The 26,742-nt window shown below is 28.3% G+C and overlaps 1 protein-coding gene across 1 annotated transcript in view; it reads left to right on the forward strand.

Moving 5' to 3' along the window:
* Positions 1-26,441, forward strand: part of nompC (no mechanoreceptor potential C) — a 243,395-nt gene extending 216,954 nt beyond the window's left edge. Inside the window, exons 24-28 of the mRNA XM_075369639.1 lie at positions 7-117; positions 15,010-15,221; positions 19,714-19,849; positions 21,812-21,940; positions 26,227-26,441. Coding sequence (XP_075225754.1) covers positions 7-117; positions 15,010-15,221; positions 19,714-19,849; positions 21,812-21,940; positions 26,227-26,441 — 803 coding nt within the window. The remainder of the gene's footprint in view (positions 1-6; positions 118-15,009; positions 15,222-19,713; positions 19,850-21,811; positions 21,941-26,226) is intronic.
* Positions 26,442-26,742: the final 301 nt, after the last annotated feature.

The raw sequence follows: 26,742 nt of genomic DNA on the forward strand, positions 1-26,742 counted from the left end.
AAATAGATAATAACACAACAGAACTACAATCAGTATTGAATCCAACACCAGATGGTGTTGAGATATGTTCACGATATTCGAAGAAAAGGGGCTGTCGCAGGCCTGATGAACCCGGTTGTAAGTGGTTAATGCGGTTTGATGATTATGTTGTGGTTTGGGTTGTTTGTGGTTGTCATCTGATGTGATGTTTTTTGTTGCACTGGATTTGTTTTTCCCTTACACATTTGTATTACTGATATTCAATAGTGAAAATTATATTTTTTTTTATTTTCATATTATTATTTTTTTTTTATATTATGATTTGGGTATTTGCTAGAATATTAATTAATATTTCCTCACTAGTTCTTGTCAATAAGCCACACATAATCTCTTAATATTAGTGAAGAAAAAACAAACCCCTTTCAAGTCTCTGTGAGAGAGTAATTGCTAATATATTTAAGTATAGGTTTTAATGAAGTATCTGGTAAAATTATAAATTGTAACACATATGTAAATATAGGTGTATCAATAAAACATGTCCTCTGTCCCTCTATGATGATTTATAGCTTTAGGGTGAGTTATAGCTCACTTCATAATTGAATAAAAAAAAATTAAAACATTTCTTGATCAATTTACTGCTTGCATGTACAATTTCATTTCATCACTAGTTTTACACAAAAAAATTCACCAAGTAAAGTCTCCCTTTTTCCCCTCATAGTTTAACCAGACACCAATAAAGCCCCTTAAATGTTTTCTACTGATAACTTACTAAAACTTGCTTTCTTATATAGTCTTGCACATTTTGAACATTTTGGATTAGAGTTTTCTGATTCTCACTCATTTTCCAAATAATTTCTCCTTGAAGCAAATATTTATTTTTGAAAATTTAACAATAAAATTTCATTTCATTCTTATGGAGTGAGAAAAAGATTAAACTTTACCTTTACCTTACACCAACTACTAATTGAATGTTTCAATGAATCTATTTATAACAGCAATTTCTGTATGCATATATACATTTTATAAAAATGGACCATATAATTTACTCAAATTAAATCTGATAATTACAACATTTTTGTTTTACTAGGAGTCATTTACTAGATTCCAACTTTTTTTGACAATCAGTGAACAAGTTTGTATCCTACTTTTGAAAGGTATGTTTATGTAAAGCTACTTCTTTTTTTCTGGGTTTGTTAGTTACTTCACTGAAGAATAACATTACATTTAGTCAGCCATTTTCATTAATATCATTTGATAATGTGGCATACACACACAATAAAGGAATCAATTTGAGTTTTTATCAAAAATCTAGCATAAACATGGGATTATAGCATTAAACATGGGTATCTACAATTGAGGTGTAAATTACTGTACTGAGTATAGGTACTATTCCCTTATGGTGTTGCAACTTGTACAGAATATTAGTACAATTGAAGTAATGTATCATTTACTAGCAAATAAATTTTGAATTTAGGTGAGAAAATGAAAACATTAAATTTGAAAAACTATGGTATAAAAATTATGGTAGGAATAATTTTAAAAAAAAGTGCAAAGATTTCATCCCCAATTCCTACGGAAAGAACATTTTTGATTTAATCATTGCAGTTGCATTTTAGTAAAAAAAAGGTACAATGGATAAAAATTAAAAGCAAATATTATTTTAAATATTAATAGGGGAAATCTTTTCACTCTAAACTCCATACTCCTCTGGCAGAAACAATTTTGTATAGCATGCTACTAAGAAATGCATTTCTGAAAAAAAATTCCTGAGCGAAGATATAAAGCAAATAAAATTGAATCAACCTTCTTAAGAAATATTTTGAGCGTTCCGTACCAACAACAGACAAAGAGTGGGTACCAGGTAGAATGCAAGCAAAATCAGTTAATATATATTTTTCAGTAGTATTCATTTAATTGGTAAAATCTAAATAAATTTCAATAGTCTAATAATCCAGAATATAAGAATTTTTTTTAAATTTAAAAATAAGTAGAATTTATTTTTAAAGTGAATTTGAAAAATACTTTTTTTCATCTATTGAATATCAAATGGCATTTATGAAAGTAAGCTTGGTTAGATGAGCAGTTTTTATGTTGTCAACACTGTTAATGATTACCCGTTTAGTTTGTTTTATGTATTTTGCTTAAAAAAAAAAATTACCACGGGTTATGAAAAAAATCACAAAAAAAATAATTGGATGTATTGTTACAAAACCAAGGAATGATGATTTCACATGGTAAAGCATGTACATCATGTAAGTAGTATTAAGTTGTGCTAACTGGAAGTGATCAATATTATTTAAATGATGAAATACATTAAAAGTTTTAATTGCAAGTGAAAAAATTTGTTTTGGGATTTATGACTAAAATTTTAATGTAGTATTTAGTTGATTTATGGATGTTATCACTATTAACAAGACAAATAATTGTTTATTTTGTAGAATATAGTAATTTATATATTTGTGTCTGTTTGTTGCTGTATATTTGTAATAAACATGTATATATATATATTTCATCAGTTTGTTTGTGGTAATGTTTGTAATGTTGTTTACTTGCATGTAGCAATTTATATATTACAATCATAAACATTCCAGTAAGTATTTCATTTCCTTTTTGCTTTAAAATTTATCAATTTTAGATTAATTTGTTTATGATTTTGTTAAATAATTTACAAGGTTTATAACTTTTAATTAGCACTATATTTTTACACTTTTCAAGTGTATAGGTACATTTTATGCATTTAAATAATTAGATAATACATAGCTTACTTATTATGAAGACTTAAAATTGTATAAAAATATCCTGTTCATTGTATTTTATTCTGTATAATATTTGTATGTTACTTTTATACGTTTATTAAATGCTTTAGAATCAAATCCAAATGATTAGGAGTTGAGACATAAGTGGTTAGAATTTGACTGCCCTTGAGGATCTTTCATTACTTCTAATTGCAGAGAAACATTCTATAAGCTCGTTTAAGGTTGGATTTAGAGACAGAGACATGAATTGCTGTTGCTGCTTGAACTTTAATATTATGTAATAGTATGTTTGGGTCAGAGGGAATACTTTGTTTTTTAAACAGTAATGCAATTTATGATAATATTCCTCAGATCTGTAAAGGTTACAATAAAAAAAGGATATACTAGCATATTGTTAACATTAATGTAAAATAATCCTTCTCTACTCCACTCTTAATGAATAAAATAAAGAAAAATAACTTCTTAAAGATTTCTTAACCTTATTTTACCTGTACGTTGGGCAAAACATAAGTAAAGATTTCACATGATTGGAAATCAATCTATTTTAAAAGAGGAAAATAGGTATCTAATTACTGAGGCATTGCCCTTCTTAATCTTCAAAATTTTAATTCTGAAATTAAAGGTTTTTGTTGAAGAATTTAATTGAAGAAAAATCTGACATCAAAAGAAGGTAAAGCCTCTACAGAAATTGACTTCATTTTGAAGCAAATTGTTGAAAAAGGTCTTAAGAATGTAACTATGAAACATGCATTTTATTTGTAGATTTATCAAAGGTGCTCATAAAATTATCAGAAAAAAGCTGTGGAAGGTTTAAAAAATGGAATACTGTAGTGATTTATTTGGGTTATTCAAGAAATGTTTAGTGGTATATAAAAAGCCATCGTTGGAGTATACTGCATTTAAATTTAATGCATTTTCATTTAATTTGTATTTAATATTTACATTAACTACACTGCAGTTTGTCACTACTTCAGTAATCATTGATACTTATGTCTATTTAAATAAATAAATATAAATAATGTTAATATATAATGGTATTATAATGAAATAAACATCATAAAATATATAGCAGTTGAAAATTAATATGAACTATTTTAATTGATAATACTTAAAAACCTATCATCAAAACACAATAACAATATAATTAATTACCTTACAACCAATACTTAATAAAATACGAAAGAGTGAAAAAATATACATACAGTATTTATACACTAATATCACATTAATAAAACTTATCAACAAAGAATTATTTAAACTAGCATATAAACCTAATAACCACATAATAAAATATTTAAAAAACAAAACTAACAATAACAATAAAACAACAGATAAATATTAAAAATCAAAAAAACATGATCCAAAAAGATACATTGCTGACAAACATTGCTTCTTAATATAGGATAATTAGAGTATGCAAACAGGAAGTGCAAACTGGTGAAAGAAGAGTGGATTAAAGAAAAGTGTTCAGAAGTGGAAAGAGAAATGAACATTGGTATAATAGACTGAGCATACAGGAAAGTTAAGGAAAATTTTGGGGTACATAAATTAAAATGTAATAATGTGTTAAACAAAGATGGTACACCAATATATAATACGAAAGGTAAAGTCGATAGATGGGTGGAATATATTGAAGAGTTATACAGAGGAAATGAATTAGAAAATGGTGTTATAGAGGAAGAAGAGGAAGTTGAGGAGGATGAAATGGGAGAAACAATACTGAGATCTGAATTTAAGAGAGCATTAAAAGATTTAAATGGCAGAAAGGCTCCTGGAATAGACGGAATACCTGTAGAATTACTGCGCAGTGCAGGTGAGGAAGCGATTGATAGATTATACAAACTGGTGTGTAATATTTATGAAAATGGGGAATTTCCATCAGACTTCAAAAAAAGTGTTATAGTTATGATACCAAAGAAAGCAGGGGCAGATAAATGTGAAGAATACAGAACAATTAGTTTAACTAGTCATGCATCAAAAATCTTAACTAGAATTTTATACAGAAGAATTGAGAGGAGAGTGGAAGAAGTGTTAGGAGAAGACCAATTTGGTTTCAGGAAAAGTATAGGGACAAGGGAAGCAATTTTAGGCCTCAGATTAATAGTAGAAGGAAGATTAAAGAAAAACAAACCAACATACTTGGCGTTTATAGACCTAGAAAAGGCTTTCGATAACGTAGACTGGAATAAAATGTTCAGCATTTTAAAAAAATTAGGGTTCAAATACAGAGATAGAAGAACAATTGCTAACATGTACAGGAACCAAACAGCAACAATAACAATTGAAGAGCATAAGAAAGAAGCCCTAATAAGAAAGGGAGTCCGACAAGGATGTTCCCTATCGCCGTTACTTTTTAATCTTTACATGGAACTAGCAGTTAATGATGTTAAAGAACAATTTAGATTCGGAGTAACAGTACAAGGTGAAAAGATAAAGATGCTACGATTTGCTGATGATAGTAATTCTAGCCGAGAGTAAAAAGGATTTACAAGAAACAATGAACGGCATAGATGAAGTCCTACGCAAAAACTATCGCATGAAAATAAACAAGAACAAAACAAAAGTAATGAAATGTAGTAGAAATAACAAAGATGGACCACTGAATGTGAAAATAGGAGGAGAAAAGATTATGGAGGTAGAAGAATTGTGTTGTTTGAGAAGTAAAATTACTAAAGATGGACGAAGCAGGAGCGATATAAAATGCCGAATAGCACAAGCTAAACGAGCCTTCAGTAAGAAATATAATTTGTTTACATCAAAAATGAATTTAAATGTCAGGAAAAGATTTTTGAAAGTGTATGTTTGGAGTGTCGCTTTATATGGAAGTGAAACTTGGACAGTCGGAGTATCTGAGAAGAAAAGATTAGAAGCTTTTGAAATGTGGTGCTATAGGAGAATGTTAAAAATCAGATGGGTGGATAAAGTGACAAATGAAGAGGTATTGCGGCAAATAGATGAAGAAAGTAGCATTTGGAAAAATATAGTTAAAAGAAGAGACAGACTTATAGGCCACATACTAAGGCATCCTGGAATAGTCGCTTTAATATTGGAAGGACAGGTAGAAGGGAAAAATTGTGTAGGCAGGCCACGTTTGGAGTATGTAAAACAAATTGTTGGGGATGTAGGATGTAGAGGGTATACTGAAATGAAACGACTAGCACTAGATAGGGAATCTTGGAGAGCTGCATCAAACCAGTCAAATGACTGAAGACCAAAAAAAAAAAAAGAGTATGCTGATAACAATTATGTGTGGAGTATTTGAACTGCTACAGTAGTAAAATATACATTAATATATACTTACACCCTAAATACTTTGCACTCCTGTTTAGGCAAAAAATGAATATTATTAACATAAATGAAATGAGATCACATTAATAAATGAAAATAGGAAGATTGTTTGCAAAAATATAACAACATTTCTGAAAAACTGTGATCTGTTAGATCGAAGTTGTACCTGATGCAAGCAAAAGTTACAACCTACTAACAAATACCCTGTTTGAATTTTGAAACTTGGATGATTGTTTTTGCAGAGATATTATAAGAGCATCCCATTACATCTTCCAAAACAGTGCCCCGGAGGTACCCCATTTATTCGGTTGTTGTTTGATATAGTAAATGGTAATGATTGGTTTCACCTCACACAAGGTGCTCATATCACCTCACCACTCTAGCTTTGCATGCAGTCCCCATGGGAAGCTCATTTTTATTATTGTTAAAAAGAAATTTAAAAAATTTTTTTAATATCATTTTATTTAACGTAAATTTAATTCTATAGTAAATCATAATGAATTGCTTCAGCTGTTGAGCTGCTATGGTGGAACAAACATACATACACTGTACATACATACATTCTAAATACATTACACTCCATTTTGAGCAGTAGTGTAACAATCTGTGCGGAATTTATAAAATTAAATGTAGTGATTGTGATCGTATTTATATAGGAAAAACAAATATTTTTTTTAAAACTAGATTTCTTGAACATTACAGAAATTAGAAAAATACTGAATTAGATTTATCTAATAGGGCTGACCATCTAATAAACAATAAAAATTCTATTTCTGATATTAATACTAATTTAGAAATATTAGAAAGTAATAAAGATGACACAAAATTAAATATATTAGAAAAATAGTACATATATAATTATGAGTACAATCAAAATTTCAGTTTGATAAATCGTCAGTGTTTGAAGGAGACAATCTTATAAAAACTCCAACACATAGCAGCATTCATTTAAATTAATATGCAACTTTCATTATTTTAGTATTTTTATTTTTTGATTTTTATTATGCAATAACAAAATTATTATAATTATGACTGAGGATGTGGGATCCTGCAAAAGTATTCTCATGAAAAATTATGGAAAGATATGTCTTTTCTCAGTATTCTGTACTAGATGGTTTATTTAATAGAATTTAAGTATATATGTTCATGTGCCCTTCATGAATGTGCATACACATACACACACACACACATACACACACACACACACACAACCAAAATTTTAAAAGGTTTGTATTTAGAATGATTCATTAAAATAACAAGTATTTGTGACTGGTAATAAGTATTCTTTACAAAATTTCATTAAAATTTTTCCTGTTTCAAAAAGTTGTAACATAGCATTGATGAGGATAATCAAATTAGTAATGGCTTTCCTAGCAATGGCATAATAGCAGTGAAAATTTTATGATGAATTTATGCTATAAAATTATTGTGGCTGTATAAATATTTAGCTTATAAAATCTCAGTGTAGTATTTTGAGAATCAGCTATCACTTCTAAAACAGAAAATTTAAATTATTATAAAGAAGTATTGAGAAGAATTAAAAAGATAGGTAAATGTAAATACATTATTAAAATTCTATAAAGGGAAGTTGTGTATTACATAGCAGATTCCAAAACATATTTAGTTAACTTTATTTAGTTAATTTTATTAAAAATTGCCTAAAAGAAAGAAATTGTAAAATTACATACGTTTAGCTTAGTGTTTTGAACTTGAATGTAAAATGTTGTAAGAAGACTGGAAAAGTCATGTTAACATCACAACCTGCAATTAGAAGATTGTTCATGCTTAGGAATGATAAAATCTATTTAAAAATACTTAGTCAGTTTGTGTGTAATATAACTGTAATTGGTATAATGGGTTGGTGCTTAATGCTACATGCTTTATAATCTCTAAAAATACAAGCTGTAAATATATTTATTTCAGAGCTTTAGTCACTAAGGCAGCACAATTAAAAATGTGTTGTCAGCTAAGAAAAAACAGTAACTTATTTTTAAAAAATAACAAAATCTTCACCTCACCTCTAACAAACAAGGCAACATACAAAAGTTTTTTTTATAATTTTCATCTAACAGTTCACTAATTTGGTGTAAAAGTGAAACAGCCTTATTACTGAATAAAATATTTATTTAATTTTTATAAACCCAGATTAATCTATGCAGTACTAATATTAATAAGTTGGCATTTTGATGATATTAAAAACCGTGTTTATGTAATCATTGTTTTGTTTTTTTATTTTTTATTTTTGCATTTTGTGAATATGCTTTAATTAACCATTTAAGTGATCACTTTTGTACAGGCAGCCTGCTTAAATGTTGATATATTTCTGCAATGGCATGTATATATACTAAGTCCAATTTAAGTCCTTTTACCATGTGTACATGTTGTAGATAATAGAGATTAACGTAATATGTCATATTTGTGTATATTTGCATACATGCACTGTACTGCGACTATAATGGCCAATGCTGATTTTTTACTTTTTTTTTAATAGAAAATATTATTACATTCTTTATAAAAACAGCTTTTTGGTAAGGATATTCTAAATAACTTTCACATTCATCAGAGGGAAGGAGTTAATCAATAAATCTAAATGCTTATTCTATTTAAATAAGTACATGTAATTAAAAAAAAGTATATAATACTGAAATGTATAATTTAAACGTAAAAAGATCCTAGATAGGATTATAAAAAATACTAATTTGTTATAAAGAAGTACAGATCTCACTATTTGTGTTGTAAAAACGTTTTTACATAGTAATTCTCCTTGGCTGGTGTTCTATATAAATCTGACAATATGGATTTGACAGGACCATGCTACATTACCCTGTAGAATTGAAAGCCCTATATATAATGTATTGTTTTACAACAAATTAACGTATTTAATTTCAAGAAAGCAACAAATTGTTGCTTTCTTGTGGCCGTATTGAATTAAACGCACTAAGGCACAAGAGGCACCTCTCAGAGTTGCTTTCTTTTGATATTAATGATATTTACTATAAAATTAATTTCCATGGTGAATTAAATAAAGGTGTCACTTGCGGAAAACTAAATATTACCAGCATTTGGTGGACTTGAAATTTGAATATGCAACTGTACATTTGAATCAATGGAAAAGGCAACAGGGAATTCCCAAACTACAACTTTATTAAATTAATAGATAAAAAAAAAGAAAAGAACCAAATGGATAGAATAAAATAATTCTAAACTTAAGCCCATCATTTTACTGTCACTTACATAGTAAACCTGGCATGGGACTTGCTATTTTTGAGAAGAATGTTAATGTCATTTCGGGAATGGTTTGTGGTATATTGCCAACAACCATTATGGTTATTATCTTTAACATATTTAATAGGACCATGCTTGATCTAAGTTAAACATAAATTATTTTTACTGTTTAATTTTTTATTTATAATTACAAGATTTAAGTATTAAATCTTATTGTTTTCTTTATTAAATTATTTAAACAAATTTTTAATTTATATTATTCGCTCTTACTCAAGAATTATCTAACCTTAATAACAGCTGAAATAACAATAATTTTCAGAAAATTAATTATATATACTCTGATAATACCAAAATACTGGCTTTTAAAAATAAAATTGGTTTATTTTATTTAATATTGGTAATTATTTTAAATTTTCATAAAACTGAAGATCATATGACCAACTTAATTAAATCTTGATTTTGAAATTCCACATTAGTGAGTTTGTTCTGTAAAAAGAAAGACGAAACTATTAATTTTTTAGATCTAACAATAAAAAGAAATGGTAATAATAATTTAGATTATGAAATACACAGAAAAGAAAGTTATAAAGAAAACATCATAGCTTGTGATTTGAATCACCCAATGAAGCATAAATTAGTGGCTTTTATATACGTGATAGATAGACTACATAAATTACCATTAAAGAAACCAGCATATAAAAAGATTTAAATACTATTTTTCAAATAGGCAGAAAATAATGGATACAAAAAAGAAATGATAAGAAAAATGAATAAAAATAGAAATGAAACAAATGATAAAAAAACCTTTGAATGGAGTAAATTTACCAGGAAAGAAATGTACCCAATTAAACAATTCTTTAGTCAATATAATATAAAAATTGCTATAAATACAAATAATACACTAAAAAAGATTTTTATTAGTAATACAGCAGAAAAAAATATTTGTAACAGTAATGGTATATACAAAGTAAAATGTAAATGCAATGTAACATATACTGGACAGACAGAAGAAAATTAAAATTAAGATATAATGAATACATGAGATCTTTTAAAAATCAAAAACAAGATTCTAATTATGCAATGCATTTAATAAAAGAAGGACATACTAATTACATATTAAAATGGAAGAATCAATGAAATTAATTCACAATTGTATTAAAGTAAGAAAAATAAACATTTTAGAAAATTTAGAAATCTTTAAATTAAAAAGTCATAATTGAACATAAATGAACAGATCAACAAGCAAGCAGATGTCATTTTCGTGAACATCAATTTACTGAAAACAACAAATAGATAAATAAAATTAAAAGTGAAGTATAACCATTATTAATAAATAAACATGAAGAAGGCCAGATAAGGGATGATGTCAAACAAAGGCATTTTTATATGTTAAGTAAACGCCACATAAAAATTAATAGAAATTTAAAAGTACCAGTATAATAAGTTACAACAACAGAGTGGTTCCAAAACGCATCAACATATAATAAAAGAATGAAGCTAAGAAAGGTAAACAGTACTCAACATAGAAATTGTTCTGCAGATTCAAAATGTAAATGTAAATAATAATTCTGATGATATATTGAAGGTCTGGTACTGCATTCTGAATTTTCATGACATTTGTATCAGCCAGTTTACTTTGCTCTGTTACATTAAAAACAATGTGTTAAATCCTACCAGCCAGCTGGAGTTATTAACTTATATTCATTTGTACGATTGGTTGTAATTTTAATTTATCTATTTGAACATAAGTATTATTTATTTTTAAAAAACATTTGTTTTATTTCAGTAATTAAATAGAGAAAAAAATTAATAACAGTTCTTAAAACTATATTAAAGAAAGTTATCTTTTATAACTTCCATTATTAATTTATGATTACATTGTATTTTTATAATTTTTTAATAACTTACTTAAGTTAAAATAGAAATAGCTTCATGTATAAATGGGATTATGTGTAATTTTTTTTCAATAGAAATAAAACAATTGGTACAATGAGTTTAAACAATTGATTCAGTTATCAGCTGCTTTGTGAGGGTCATTCAATAATTAAACAAATAGCTATACAGCAAAAATAGTTCATTAAATAAGAACAAATTTTTGTCTAATTTTCCATGTAATCCCCACCAACTTCTCTGCACTTGTCCCATCTTTTTACGCGTCTTCTTATTCTGTCAATGAAGAACTCTTTACCTTGATCTCAAAGCCAGTTTTGTACTTTTTTCTTTACCTGTTTGTTCGTTCGTTGTTGTTTAACTTGATGTCACGCAAAGTTTCTTTCATCAGACCAAAGAGATAAAAATCCAAAGGGGCAAGGTTAGGCTGTAAGGAGGTCCCAAGCCTCTTTGCCAATAGTTTCCGCATCAATTGTACTGTATGAGGTCAAGTGTTGTCTTGAAGAAGCACGTCTTTCCTCTGCCATCCCAGACATTTCCTCTTCAACATGGGCTTGACTTTGTTCTCAATCATGGCTGCTATGATAAAAGCTGTTGATAGTGCCGAGGTTATATATATATTAATTTAATGAAATTAATATGTTTAAGATTCATATTATTCCTCTGCACTGTTAAATTATATTTAAATTCTAGTAAATAAACTACCTAGTACAGAATATTGAGATAAGATGTATATCATATATCTCTCTCTAATTCATTCATTCATTTTATTCATTCATTTGATTTGATTTCATTCATTTTATTTCAATTATTATTCATATTATTTCATCACTGAGGATGCAGGATCCTGTGAAAGTACTTTCATGAAAAATTAAGGTAAGATAAGTTTTATCTCAATATTCTGAACTAGATGGTTTATTTAATAAAACTTAAATATACCAGGTATATTTAATATATAATTAGTGGTATATATAATATATTACCAGGTGGTCCATTTAAATTGAGACATATCTATATCTCAAAAACTACACATTTTAGGAAAAAAATGTTTACTATTAAAGTTTTCCATTTCAAGGCGGAATACATTCACAACCTATGTTGTCCTTGATAAGCTCAATTAAAGGTCATTTCGAGGTTAACTTATTTTTTTAAAATATAACATATTCTTTATCCATTTTAATGGATAAAACGTAATGCATTATATTTTAATGCATTTTTTTAATCAAATAGTACATGCCGGTATGGTACACAGCCTACATGTGTTGCACGCTTTGGTCAGTTAATTTATGTGGACTCTTTAAAAATATTTAATTTAATGAATGACTGATACTTGAAGTTTTTTTTAATGTTCTTTAATTAAAATAATTACAAAAACTTACTATACATAAATTACAGCAACAATTATTCGAATTGGTGTCCTTCTACTTCTATGCTTTTTTTGATACGTTCTAAAAATGATCCATGAACATTTAACTGAGTTTTTCACCTGATATCTCTACAAACATTTGTTATATGATCTTTCATATTTTCAGGGATAGTTGGTACTTCTAGGCAAACCTTTTCTTTAAGATAACTCCATAAAAAAAAGTTTACTGAAGTAATATCGGGGGAATGAGCAGACCAGTGAACAGGACCAGCTTGACTAATCCAACGATCACTGTATTCACGGTCCAAAGTTTCTCTGGTGGTAATTGTGCAGAAGAGCCATCATGATGAAACCACATTGTTCTTCTCTTTTCCAAGAGTAGTTCATCAAATAGTAAAGGCGACTGATTTTCTAGAAAATCTGCGTATTTCTCTCCGTTCAAATTTTCATCAAAAAAATACGATCCGATTGATGTAGAGCCTATGATTTTGCACCAAACATTGACAGTCCATAGATGTTGATGTTCTACTTCCCTTAGCCACCGTGCATTTCGCACTGCCCGATTATGCATATTGTCTGTTTACAGGTCCATGATAAGTAAGACCTGATTCGTCGGAAAATAGAACATTAAGAAAAGATTTTATCTTCCTGCACTTTTTCCAGATCCATAGACAAAATACTACTCTTAATTAAGTGAAATATGGTATGGTTGGAATTTCAGGCATTTTAATATTCTCAAAACACTGGTGTTTGATATCCCGGAATCACACAAAATTTTTCTTGAACTAGCATGAGGATCTACAATGATCGCTGCAGCCACTGCTATTTCATTGCTTCCTGCTGTCAGAATATTTTGATGGCCCTATTTTTGACCCCCGCACTTCCAGCATCACGAAACTATTTTACAATTCTGTACACAAAAGAAGTATTTATGCCGGGGAATCGTAGAGCATACAAAGCTAGTCTCAACATACTGCTACTGCCAGCATTTCGGTGACACATCCCGTAAAGTAAAATTACCTCAGTTTTTTCTCTAATTATAAATCATTCCATAATTTCCAATAAACAAAAATTAAAAAAAATTAATATTTATTAATAGTTTGCGAGTAACAAAGTAATAAAAAAATGACGGCTAATTTAAAAGGTTCGGTGGTGTTTACATGCTTAACCTATTTTGTTCTTCTTCTTCATTAGCATTGATTGTTTTTTTATTTAAAAATTAAATTTGTTTTAATTAAAAATTTAACATCGTCAGCTGGGCCAAACTTATTGTAACTAAAAACACCAATTTATATGCCTACAGCATGTTTGAAGATGAATAACTAAAAAACTATCAATTTTAGAAAAAAGTCTGAAATGAAATTTTAATTTTTTTTGCAAAGAATTTGATTCTGCAATAAAAAATACAGGTTCCAATTTAAAAAAATTAAGTTGACCTTGAAATGACCTTTATTTGACCTTATTAAGGACTGCATAGGTTGTGAACGTATTTCCCCATAAAATTAAAAAAAACTTTAGTAGGAAACATTTTTTCCTAAAATGTGTAGTTTCTGAGATATATGTATGTCTCAATTTAAACTGACCACCGGTATATTTGTTGTTTGCGCGCGGTCGAGTCCGTGAATGCGCGCGCGCGCGTGTGTGTTTGTGTAACACTTGATTTTCATTGACATACTGGTATTTATATATAAAAAATAAATTTATTATAAAAATTGATTTTTTACTGATTTTCAATTAAAAAATAAATTATTATTATTATCTTTTAGATCATTACTAAAGTCTTTTTAGGTTAAAACAAAGCATTTTTAATGTGCTTTTTAAAGTCTTATTTTTGAAATGTAAAGCTTAGTGCAATGAAGAATTATCAGTAAGATTAAAACTTCAGGTAATTTCTTCTTAAGTTCTCTATTTAATTCCTATAGATAAGTTTATTTTTTTATACTTATCTAAGTGTAAGTTTTTTTTACATTGTAACAATTATTTTATAACAATGAGGAAAAACATTTTCTCACCTGCTCTTCTTACTTTGTTAGCTTTATTATGGTAAATATCTTCTTATTTACTATTACTGGTAATTGTATAAAGTTCTACCGGTTCTTATTTTAAAAATAAAGAAAGATCTGAAACATGAGCAACTTATCATGGATGGTCATTCTGAAAAAAATATATTGACTATTGTGAATTAATTATTGTAATTATTGTGTAAACAAAAGTAACTGTAAAATAATTATATGTGATATGATTGTGCGATTGCTTCATTACGTGTTAACCCACTGCTAATTTAATGTGCTTATAAGTCTTTTACCACTTAATGATTCTTTTTGTATTATATAATTATGTTAAACTGCTTACTGCATGAAATGCATTTTATGTTTAAAATTTAAAATATTAATATTATAATAAATTTTAATAAAACAGATTTATAATTAAAAATATCAAATTGAATCTTATGTTTAATTCCTTAACTTATATTATAATTGTTTTAATTTTTTTCTTTTATTTCAGTAACGATGATGCCTACACAAGCATTTGAGTTCCTGTTCTTCGCTCTGTTTGGTCAGACAACACCAGAAACTCTGAGAACAAAAGCTGGATCTCAACCCGATTGGACTTTATATTTGTTTAAATTAGTATTTGGTGTTTATATGTTGGTATCAGTTGTCGTGCTTATCAATCTATTGATTGCTATGATGAGTGACACTTATCAGAGAATTCAGGTAAATTTTATAAATATTAATTTTTTACTTTTTTTTTATTGCATATAATTTTCACTCTGTTTCCCGTTAAAACCTTTTCGTTACGTACCAGAAGTTTTATGTCATACCTGCATTGCTGAATTATTATCTTTTTAGGTTCCTTGAAGTTTCTATCATTTAAGTTGTGTTTTTTAATAGCTATTGTTATCATTTTCCTGTTCTGAACCAGCTTTATTATACCATATCTGCATCTGTTCTATGCTAATATGTATAGCATTGTAAGTAAACAACAAATAAAGTAGTTGTGAAATCTGAAACTTTAAATAATTATCTTAAGTTCATTTATTAATCAATAAGTCTTGATAATGTATTCTATCTATATTGTAGAAATTTTCAAAATTTATTTTTATTTACTCAATTTAGGATCATGTTGTAAATGACTCAGACAGTTCATTTTCCTTCCATGTATTTTTATATTGCAGTATCAGATTCAGTTGTAAATACGTAACTTAATTTTACAGTTCTTTAAACAACATTTTAAGTAAAAAAATATTTATTGTATAAAATGTTAGTATAGTTTAAATGTTTATTATAAAAAGTATATTTTAAGTATTTAAAACAAACATCATTATCATAAAAAAATAATAGAAGAAATGATAGCTATAATTAAACCTTTAAGTAAGACTTTAGTTACCATAATGAAATAAATAAATCACTATGGAATTGTTAGAATTGTAAAGTATTGATGATTGGTATCTTCATATTGCATTCAAGGAGTCTGCAATGATATATGGTTAAAATGTTAATGACTAGTGTATTAACATAGCTTATGTGGCACTAGCCCTAATGAAATAAGTGTTCCTATATGGTAGAAGTAGTAGTAGTAGTAGTGAATTTATATACTTTAAGAAAGATTGTTTGACTAAATGATGTCATATTAAAAATAAAAGTTCACATCATTCACGTCATCTCATCACATATAAGATAGACATATGTGTCCATCTTATATGAGATGGACACATTTTAGGACATATGTTTATATGAACTTTTTCCATTACTTTCACAGGTAGAATAGGTTATGAAAGTCCTGGGATAACTCTGTATACACATATATATATTATGTCAAATTTAATTGGTTTGCTGAAAAATTTTTAATTAATCCCAAATTATTTTCTGCAAAAAGATATATTATTTTGCATTTTTTAAAATGTAAAATGTGACAAGAATTACAGAAGCGCTTATTTGAAGCTGGGAATTGTACATTAGTAGGGTTACATATAAAATGGTATAACTGTAAATCAAAATGTATTACCTTCATCTAGTGCTGATGTCCAATTTGATTTTCAAACAGATATACAAAAGTTAACGTAAGTTAATGACAAAATACACTAAATAATGGAATCTGAAACTACAACAGACTAATTATTTTTAAATGTTAGAACAAAATAAAACTATTCTGATTAAAGAGAGTAAACACCTTCCACTTTGAAAGAAATATTAGAATTTCCAAGGCTACTGTCATCAGAATCATCACTATCACTTTCACTACCTTGTAAATAAATAATAAATGATTCCATAATATTGTCAATAATATGTTCTTGTTGCATATATTCAGCTTCTGTTTCCTTAACTTTATCATAATACACCTTCCAATTTTTTTAAATTTATGTCAGTCACTTTATTTTCATATAGCACTGAACATCTTTGATATCAAAAGTTACATTATGATTTACTACATATTCTTTAACTTCTGACCAAACCATTTCAATAGGATTAAATCCAGATGGTATGGATATAGCTGGAGAGTGTGATGTCCTGTTTTTTTGTAAAAGTTTGTCAAACACGTAGACATTATGACCCTGTAGGGGAAGACACCTTCCATGTAGCAGTTTTGGTCGCCACGCCACCTCGTCTGTACCTAGCCCTTATGGGTTTTACTGGAGTTCATCTTCAGAACCCTGGCAAAAGGCATCTCTCAGCCTTTTCATGCCTCAATCAGGATGCCACCAATGTGAATACCACAAGTGATATTCCCATCAATGTACTACTGGGAAATGAACTAATTATAACAAAACAAGGAAATTAAAACGCTTACCTGATAGGTTAGAAGTTGAATTCAACATGCAACCATAACATAACACAAAACAAGAAATAAAAACAGACTTAAAATTAAAACTAAATAAACAAAACATTAAAAAACATCAAACATCAAAAACATCAAACCATTAAACACAAAAACAACAAAACCAAGACACAGGAAAGACCAGGCGGAACCCTAAATTCCCTTGGCAATTCGTTCTCTTGCGAGGTACTGGATGAAATTTTCACTGATTATTACCCATTGGGCCCAGTTTTTCCAATTCTCACAGAGATCTAATGTCATCCTAATAATGTTGAGCAAAAAATAGTCTCCTTACGCAAAAGTTCATATTTTGCGCATTTGTAAATCACATGGTATGCGTCATCTAGTTGTGCACAATCTGGACGCACACCTGAATCCACCAGGCCAAATCGCTGTAGTCTGTTTTGCAAGGTGCTATGACCAGAAAGAAATTTCATCATGTACTTGTTAGGGTGAATCGAAGGGCCGCCCTGCAAACCAACATCTTGGAAGAGATCATGCATATAATGCCTACCCTCTGCTTCATTCCATCTGGTCTGCCATAAAGCATTGCCATGCCATATTATCTTGCAAATTTTTTCTGAAGTCAAATCACCTTTCTTTCTTTTTCCTGTTTAGCCTCTGGAAATTACCTTTCAGATAATACTTCAGACGATGAATGAGGATGATATGTATGAGTGTAAATGAAGTGTAGTCTTCTACAGTCTCAGTTCGACTGTTCCTGAGATGTGTGGTTAATTGAAACCAACCATTAAAGAACACTGGTATCTACAATCTAGTATTCAAATCTGTATAAAAATAACTGACTTTACTAAGGCTTGAACGCTGGAACTCTCGACTTCCATCAGCTGATTTGGGAAGACGCATTCACCACTAGACCAAGCCAGTGGGTTACAAGAAGTCAAATCACCTCACTTCTTAGCAACATAACACTGCTGCTTCTCTGAGCAATTAAATTTCATCAGTTTCATGCCTGCAGTCACCAAGATTGCCTCCAGTTACCATTAATAATATAAAGCATTGAGCTCTTAATAATATATCCCAATAGCTTTTAAATTTTAGTTTATTCGCCCAAACAGGTGCCGCATATAGCATAATTGCTTTGTACACACCATTATACAGGATACTCATAGCCTTAGTCAGTAAAATTTTCCCTATTTGCTTTAACCAATTCGTCTAACTGTAGTTTGAATGAGGACTTCTGCAACCACTTTATCATATCTTCTTTTCTTGAATTGGAAATTGGTGATTTTTCTAAAATGGCATTGTGATAGGGTGCGTTGTAAGAAATTATCACAGAATTATTGGGAAGGTTTCGAATTAGTATTGCTTTTGTTCCTTTCAAGTAACTTTTTGCTTTCATTTGACCTCTGTAATCACTACTTTTTAAACTTGCTTGCCAAGTTAGTAAGGTATTTGGTATAAAACCCATTTCTCCTCCAATGTGCACCATAAGTCTTTTGAAACAGGAACGTTTACCCATCACCTGAATCACTATGCCACAATTTATTTATAGTGTGAGAAGATTATATATAATTCATTGAGATCCAAAGGCACTATTATCCTGTTTTTGGTTCTAAATTTTTTTTACGGCAGTTAGATATTGAATATTCTTAAACCATATGTTATGTCATTCAATAAGAACCTTCTGTTATTTTTGGTTTTTCTCCACCTAAAGCCCAATTCTTTTATTATTTTTATTAAACTCATCTCTTTTCAAGAATAACCAATGGCATATTTAAGTGCTAACATTATCTTTTTCTCCATCTGCCGGTGATTATGAATTTCGTTTATAGTCCGTCTCACCACACACTTGTCAAAGTTAACTAGTCCCATTACAGGCTTTTCATGGGGTTTATATTTTATTGGAATAGAGAAAGAAGTTCTCACCCTATTTTTGACTAATTTTTCTAGCAACCGCGTTTTCTCTTTTTTCACTCTTTGAACTTGGGATTGCAACATCCTACATGTAGCTGCTGTTCTTTCTCCATATTTTTTAAGGTGAATCAGATATTTATCTTCCTTTTCTGATTTCAGAAAAGGATCAATTACTTTCTTGTTTCATACACACTATTTATTATTTCCTGGGCCTGCCGTTTAGTTTTGTTCTTTACGGTAGACTTAAGTTCACTCATAATTATAAAACACCAAAAATAACAAACTGATTATAAAACGTGACTACTTTTCTCAATCAAAATTCTTTTTATTTTGTTTCTTTTTATTCGAGTTTTGATTGAGAAAAGGCAAAAGAAATTTGCATAAATGCTCTTACAGGATCAATAAATACAGGACAACTAGTTAATTGGCTTATACTCAAGCATTCAATAACGTAGGCTTAAGGGTAACTATTTAATGATAATGGTAATGACTATAAATTGTATGTAATGTTAGGCACAATCCGACATAGAGTGGAAGTATGGTTTAGCCAAGCTGATTCGAAATATGCATCGAACTACAACTACACCATCTCCTATTAATCTTGTCACAACATGGCTTGTGTACATACTACAGCAGTGCAAGAAGAAATGTAAGTTATTATTCCTGCTGACTTGATTTTGTTATTTGCATAATGTTATATAGGTTTTATATTGTTCATTATTCTTTACCAGAATGGATCATTATTTTAATTGATTAATTTAAAAAAAAAAAAATTATTAATTTAAAAAATATATTATTCATGGTTTTAGTATAGCATATTCTAATCCAACGTGATAAATAATATAAATGCATAGGATTAAGTTTTTTTTTCCATAAAGTTATTTAATGTTAATATTTCATTTCCAATGAACTGGGCTGACTTGTATGGTCAACATACACCTGCTCTACCCTTTTTAGTCTATTTCATATTCTGCTGTCTCAGCATTTATAATAACAAAAGGAAAAATGAAAATGATGTATAAGTACTGATCATCGCAGTCTTAACTATTTTGAGAGAGTCATTATTAGTTGAAGTTCTAGTGATGCATAACACATTGCTTTGTTAGCAGTGTGCTAAGTCACAATACACTTAACACGTTCATTGCTTTTGAGACTGATTGGCTCCATTGCTGCTGACACCACTACCTTCCTATGGGATCAGCTGGTCTCAAGTTGACTTGCGATATTCTGGTCCTGTCTGGTGATAAGCATGCCAGTTGAATCCTAGCTAATTCTGTGGAATTGTTCATTCGAGTGTGAAGTATAATACTGCGTGGTTGGACTTTGAAGGTAGTGATTCTGTATTTGAATTTTATAAATTTGATTCATCAGACAGTGATCATTCAGATGTTGAAGATTCATGTCAGTTCAAATTAAGAGATGGGGTAGAAATAAACGTAAAGATATTTCTTATAATATTTTGTCCATACAACACAGTGAAAACAGTCAATCAGAAAGCAGTGACACTAGTTCTACTCCAACAGAAATTTCATCTTAGTTACCTACAGGATGTGTGAGTTGAAAGCTGATGTTCTTTGTAAATCGAACAATTTAATTAAATATTATATATATTCTCAATAAAAAGATTATTTTTTTTCTTAAATAAATAATAAATAGATAAATCTTAAGAAAATGAATAAATCATAAATCTAATAATCATAATTAATGGTAATTTCATTATATTTTAAGTTTTATGATTATTATTTATAATAATAAACTGAATATTATGTAAACTAGTATGTGAGTGATCAGTCTCATCAAAATTTGGATGGCATGCTATTGAGACCGATTGGTCACAAAACTGTTTATTAAGTTACTGAAGGTAAAAATAACAAACAAACAGAAGATATTTAGACATTATTTATTGATATCTAGTTCTTAAAAATAAAAATATTACCTCAGTACTGGGGTCCAGGAGATGGAAAGTAATGAGCACTCAATGAGTTAATAAATACTTTCATTAGATCTATACTTATTTTGTTGTTATTTTCATATTCTTGAAAAGTCTGTATGTGTAGAAACGGGCGATGTTAAAGAATGTGTTCACTACAATCTGGCTCTTGTGTGAACATATTATCAGAGAAACCATTCACCACTTTTACCTCTGAAACACTTTACATTGTCTAAACCATAAGAAAAAAATGTAAAAGAAATAACTTTAGCATAAAGCCTTGAAAAGCACATTCATCAGTTTATCTCACTGACAGATTAAGTGAAGAAAAAAAATAAGAAGAAAGGAGTTTTATTCATTAAATACTAATGATAACATCATATTTTTATGATGCAGATGAAATACTGATGTCTTGATAAAAGTCTGACAGAGTATTACTCTTCGTTTTTCAGTTTATTCACTGTTCAATGTTTATAACTCTTCTTCCTTTAAAGTATGAAAAAAATCACTTTTAGAACTTCTTTTTTCTTTGTCACCTTTTTTATTCTTTTGCTTTAAATTGAATGTTGTAATTCAGTAATTGTCCCAAATGATTATTGGCACTATTTGAGTAATACTTTATTATTCTAGGCTATTGTACAAAATTAATCCATAAAATTTATGTTGTTTAATTTTTTTTAGTGAGTCAGAGGAAGAGGCCAAGTTTAGTACAAATGATGGGTGTACAAAGATCAACCAGAGTCAGTGCACGGACTAAAATGGGGCAAAAATGGTTGGCAAAAGTCAAGAAAGGACAGGTTGCTCCTAAAGGTATTCATTTTTATTTTTTAAAGTTTTATTTAGAAAATATTTATTTTTGTAATAAAAGATAATTATTTAATTTTTAACCTTTGCTTGTGTTCTGAAATAATTACTTAATATAATTTACTGATGTAATTATTATTTGTATGACATACAAACCAAATTTATAAGGAAAGGTTAAGAAAAGTTTTACTTTCATTTAAATGTATTCAACACTATCAGATGAGGTTTTTGATGAATAAATAGCTTTGAAATTTCAAATTGTAGTATCTACTACTCAAATCTTTCAGTAGATTTTCGTAAAAATGTATTATTTAAAATATTTATCACTTCCAAATTATTAACAGGTTTGAAACATCAGTAGGTTGGAACAATTGTTTTTTTTTGGAAGTCAGTAATTATGTTGGTTATTCCCTGACAAATAATCTATACTGTATACTCTACAGCAACATTTGTTTCTTCTTTACCCAATAAATACTGTGTTTATGATGAAATAATTTGAAGAATCAAATTCTAAAATGAGTTTTTTGGTGTTTCAACTATAACCCCTTCAGTTTGTAGGATTTGTAGGACTTAAAAACAAGGCACATGTTGTTTTTTTTTATTAGTTTTCAACATGGCACATATGTAAGATGTGAAAGACAAAATTGTACTATTTTTTGACGATAATATTTTCCCTCATTGTAATGATTATCTTTGAAATATTTAAGGTAAATAGTTAACGAGTTGGTGAGAGAAGAATCTGATTAGTAATTGGGTATAGTAATTTCCATTAATGCAAGTTGTTGACAGTATTAACTTGAACCAAAAAAAAGATTATTGTTAATTGTTTGGTTTTACATCATGTTTTGCCACTGACGTATTAAGATAGTTTGTGTACATAATACCTCAAATAATTAATATGAAAAAACATTTGTTGTTGAACAAGAATAATACTGGGAAATTATTTTTAAATCAAAAAAAAATTATTACTTTGAAGTAAAATCAAAATAAATTTACAGTGTAATGAGAGATCTGATGTTATGGGATATTCGTTTTAACATTAAAATATTTCTGATTACATGTGATGGCTTTTCAAACTGTGTTGATAATGTTTTAACATAAGTGAAAACCTTCCATTTATGTCATGGATTAACTTGATTAAAAGTTAATACTATGTGAAATTTTCATAGCTAACGTTACTAAAAAAAAGTAAGCTCTTTTGTAAAAATGTCAATAAAATATTTGAATGAAAGCCATTCAGATTTTTTTCAAATTATACATCTTTTTATTAAAATCTATGATTAGTAAAATATATTGTAAAAAAATTTCTTAATACCATGGAATACAGGATTTTATAATAATTGGACATATTTTTACACTGATTTATTTTAATTTTATATGATAGAATAAAAAAAAAAAAAAAAAAATCAACATGATTGGGATGCTGATTGAAGAATCATGTCTTTTTTTTCTCTTCTGAGATTTTGGACCCGTGTTCTTGATATCCCACAAGCAGCAGCAGTTCTTTCTTCACATTTTTGAATGCCAATTATATGTTTGTCGTCAGCTAATTTATCTATTTTTAGATCTTCTTTTTTCATAAAATTATAAACATTATTGATAATTTCACGTGCTTGACAAGTGTTTTTTTTTTTAAATATGGATTTAAATTCTGCCATAACAAACCGCACTAATAACACACGAACAAAAATAAAACAAAAAATAATATATTACAAAAAATTTTCTAAAAACAATGAGTAATTACAAAATAATATGACCGCAAAAAGATGCTGCTGAATACCTTCACTGAACATGATATAAACTGGACTAAAGTTTATTTCTTTACACACACATTGTGTTCTACGAATGACAGCTCTAATTATAATCATGACACAAGACATCATTTCTAACAGCATGTATAAATTTTTATAGGTGTGTACATAATACCAATCAGAGCATTTGTCATTGGTTAAGGAATTGTTATTGTTTACAAGATTGAGTAATTAAGAATTTTTATACATGTAATCAACTTAAGTGGAAAGAATTGAACACACAACATAAATGTGTTGTTTGGGCGATAGTTTGTAAGTTAAACAATGAAATAAAAATATTAATTTAACGCAAAATTAATGTTTTGGAAAACAATGATATAATGAGATGTCAGCATGTGATGTCAAAGCGCGTAGATTCGCTGGGGCAACTATAAAAATACTTGAAATATCTCTTGATCAGCCCAATCAATCTCTTGTAAAACTTTGGCTGACTACACTGACGACATAACTTAAAGAGCTGTTGTGAAGGATATGAGTTGTTTGGGTTTGAGGATTGGTATTTCATACCTGAGTTTAATAATGGGTGCATTGGTAATGGATTTGAATTCCTTAAGAATTCAAGAGTGTTCATTACTACATTGAATTTAAACATGAAAAATGAGATTAGATTTGTTCATTAATGATTATAAGAACTGCCTGCAGAATATTTCTTAAATCATGGCCATATATCCCCCATCTCCTTAAATCTCATTTGTTGATTAATTGTTTTGATCTTTTTTTTGAGTTATATAAATAACCTGGTATAGTTCTCAATCTTGTTAGGTAGTATTGAAATATTTTTGTGACAATCATTTGTCAAACGCTTGTGTGTGTTGAGCAGACTTGGCGTAGTTAATTTTTTTTTTTTAATCATGTTTAGTGACTTATTGGGGGTAAAGATTGTAGTCCTTGAGCAGATACACATCTTCTTTTTTTTTTATTTGTAGTCTTGTTGACAGCAGTTAAACATCTTTATTCTTTGGTTTTGGATCACATACAATTTAACTGTAGTAATTAATGAGCTATTTTAATTCCCAGAATAATAAAAGTTTATGTTTCGCCTGGTGTGGTTCTTCTTTACTAGTGAAATTGATCATATTGTCTAGATCTTAAGTCAGCCTATACAATTCATAATTCCGTTTGATAATCATGTGATATTGCCCCTATTCTTTAGATTCAAATTATATCTTCTTTGATGGTGATTTACTAGCTGTTAAACCTTTAATTATATCTTAAATATGTAAGATCGGTTTAAAGATTTTATAGACAAAAACTTGTAAAAGTTGTATTTGTGTATCATGTAATAAATAAACAGTGAGAAAAGGAAGTATTTATGTACACTTAAAATAAAATAAAGAATCTATAAAATATCATGCATAAATAATTCTATTTTGGTTACTATTCAGTAGTCTGAAAGCTGCATTTGGCCAACCACAAATGAAAAACAAGAGATGAGAGATATCATTGAATAGTAGAAAACTCATTATCATCAGATTTATTCTTTGAAAATAATTTTACCTCTCCATAAGTATTCAGTTGCTGCAATATATACCAAATATCTAATTATTGCCATTTAAGTTTTGTATTTTTTAGATTTTTCATTCTATAAAAGTTAGTTTTTTTCTTACTTTATCAACTGTTGTAATATATCTAAAGAAATGAAAAACACTCCATCCAACTTTATGTTTTCTAATATTTTTTGTCTCTGAGGCCAAAAATTAAAAGTTCTGGCATCTATTTTGTTTATATTTTAGGAAAAGCTTATACAACTAAATGAAGTAAATTTTGTATTAAATAAATAGATTTATCACAGTAGTAAGAAGAAATGTTTATTTATTTTTTATTGGTTTACCAAATTAATCTATAGATTTTTTGTTATTTTTCTTTAGATAAATAAATAAGAAGATAATGAATAAGTAAAGGTTGTAAAAGCAGAAATAATTTTTTAACTTTATTTCTGGAAAGGAATTGAATTTTAAACTCTGCAAATTTTTAGAAAATTTCAGTTACATCATTGTCAGATTTTATTGTTCTACTTCTACTATCTTTTGCTAACACATTTAATTAATTATTAAACATAGATTTCTATTGGGATAATTGGATGTCAGATTGCGAATGGTATTTAAGTTAATTTAAATACTTCATCATGCACACAAATTGCTTACTGTTCCATAGCAATGGCTGTTATGAATGTAGTCCTATTCATCATGAATATAACTTCCCTCTAGTTGTAGATGTTTTCCTAATGGAAATGTATTTCATTCTATATTCTATAAATAGTTTAAAATTTGATAAGAATAATATAATGAAAAATGATGTATTGTTTGTTAAGGAAACTAGAATTATGAAGATGATTATTATTTCTGTAGCATATTAAATGGCAATTAAATTTTAATAATTTTAAGAATACAAAACATTATGGAGTTATGTTAGAAAAATTGTTTATTTATAATTTTACTTTTAGTCTTTTACTATGATCTTATGTTTACTTTCTATTTATAGATTCTGTCACTTTAAGTGTTGTTCATCTAAGTCCGTTAGGATCACAAATGAGTTTTACAAATTCAGCAACACGTATAGAAAATATTACAGATTGGGAAGCAATTACAAAGAGATATAGAGCGCTAACTGGTGAGGCGGTTGATGATCAAGGCAATGAAGATGGAGATGCAAGTGGATCACAAATGGGAGAAGAAGCACCACCTGGTGGCAGTTAAATGTAAATAAAATATGGTTACTATTGTGGTAAATATACTTATGTGTAAAATTAAAATCCTATTACAAGACTAGTTAATACAATAGTGTATATATCAACTATTTTTATTTTTCTAATAAAACTAAAAAATTTTTTTTTAATAATTGCTAGGTAAATAATATTTTTTATAATAATTGTAATAATATGTTGTTACAATGTACTGTAAGAAATAATCTTAGGCTAAAAGAATGTCTAGTTTTGTATCGATTTGTATGTAATGCTATTTTTGATAATTTACTCTAAAAATTAAAAAAAATAATTGA

This window comes from Lycorma delicatula, chromosome 6, assembly GCF_047948215.1.
Source record: "Lycorma delicatula isolate Av1 chromosome 6, ASM4794821v1, whole genome shotgun sequence".
NCBI lineage: Eukaryota > Metazoa > Arthropoda > Insecta > Hemiptera > Fulgoridae > Lycorma > Lycorma delicatula.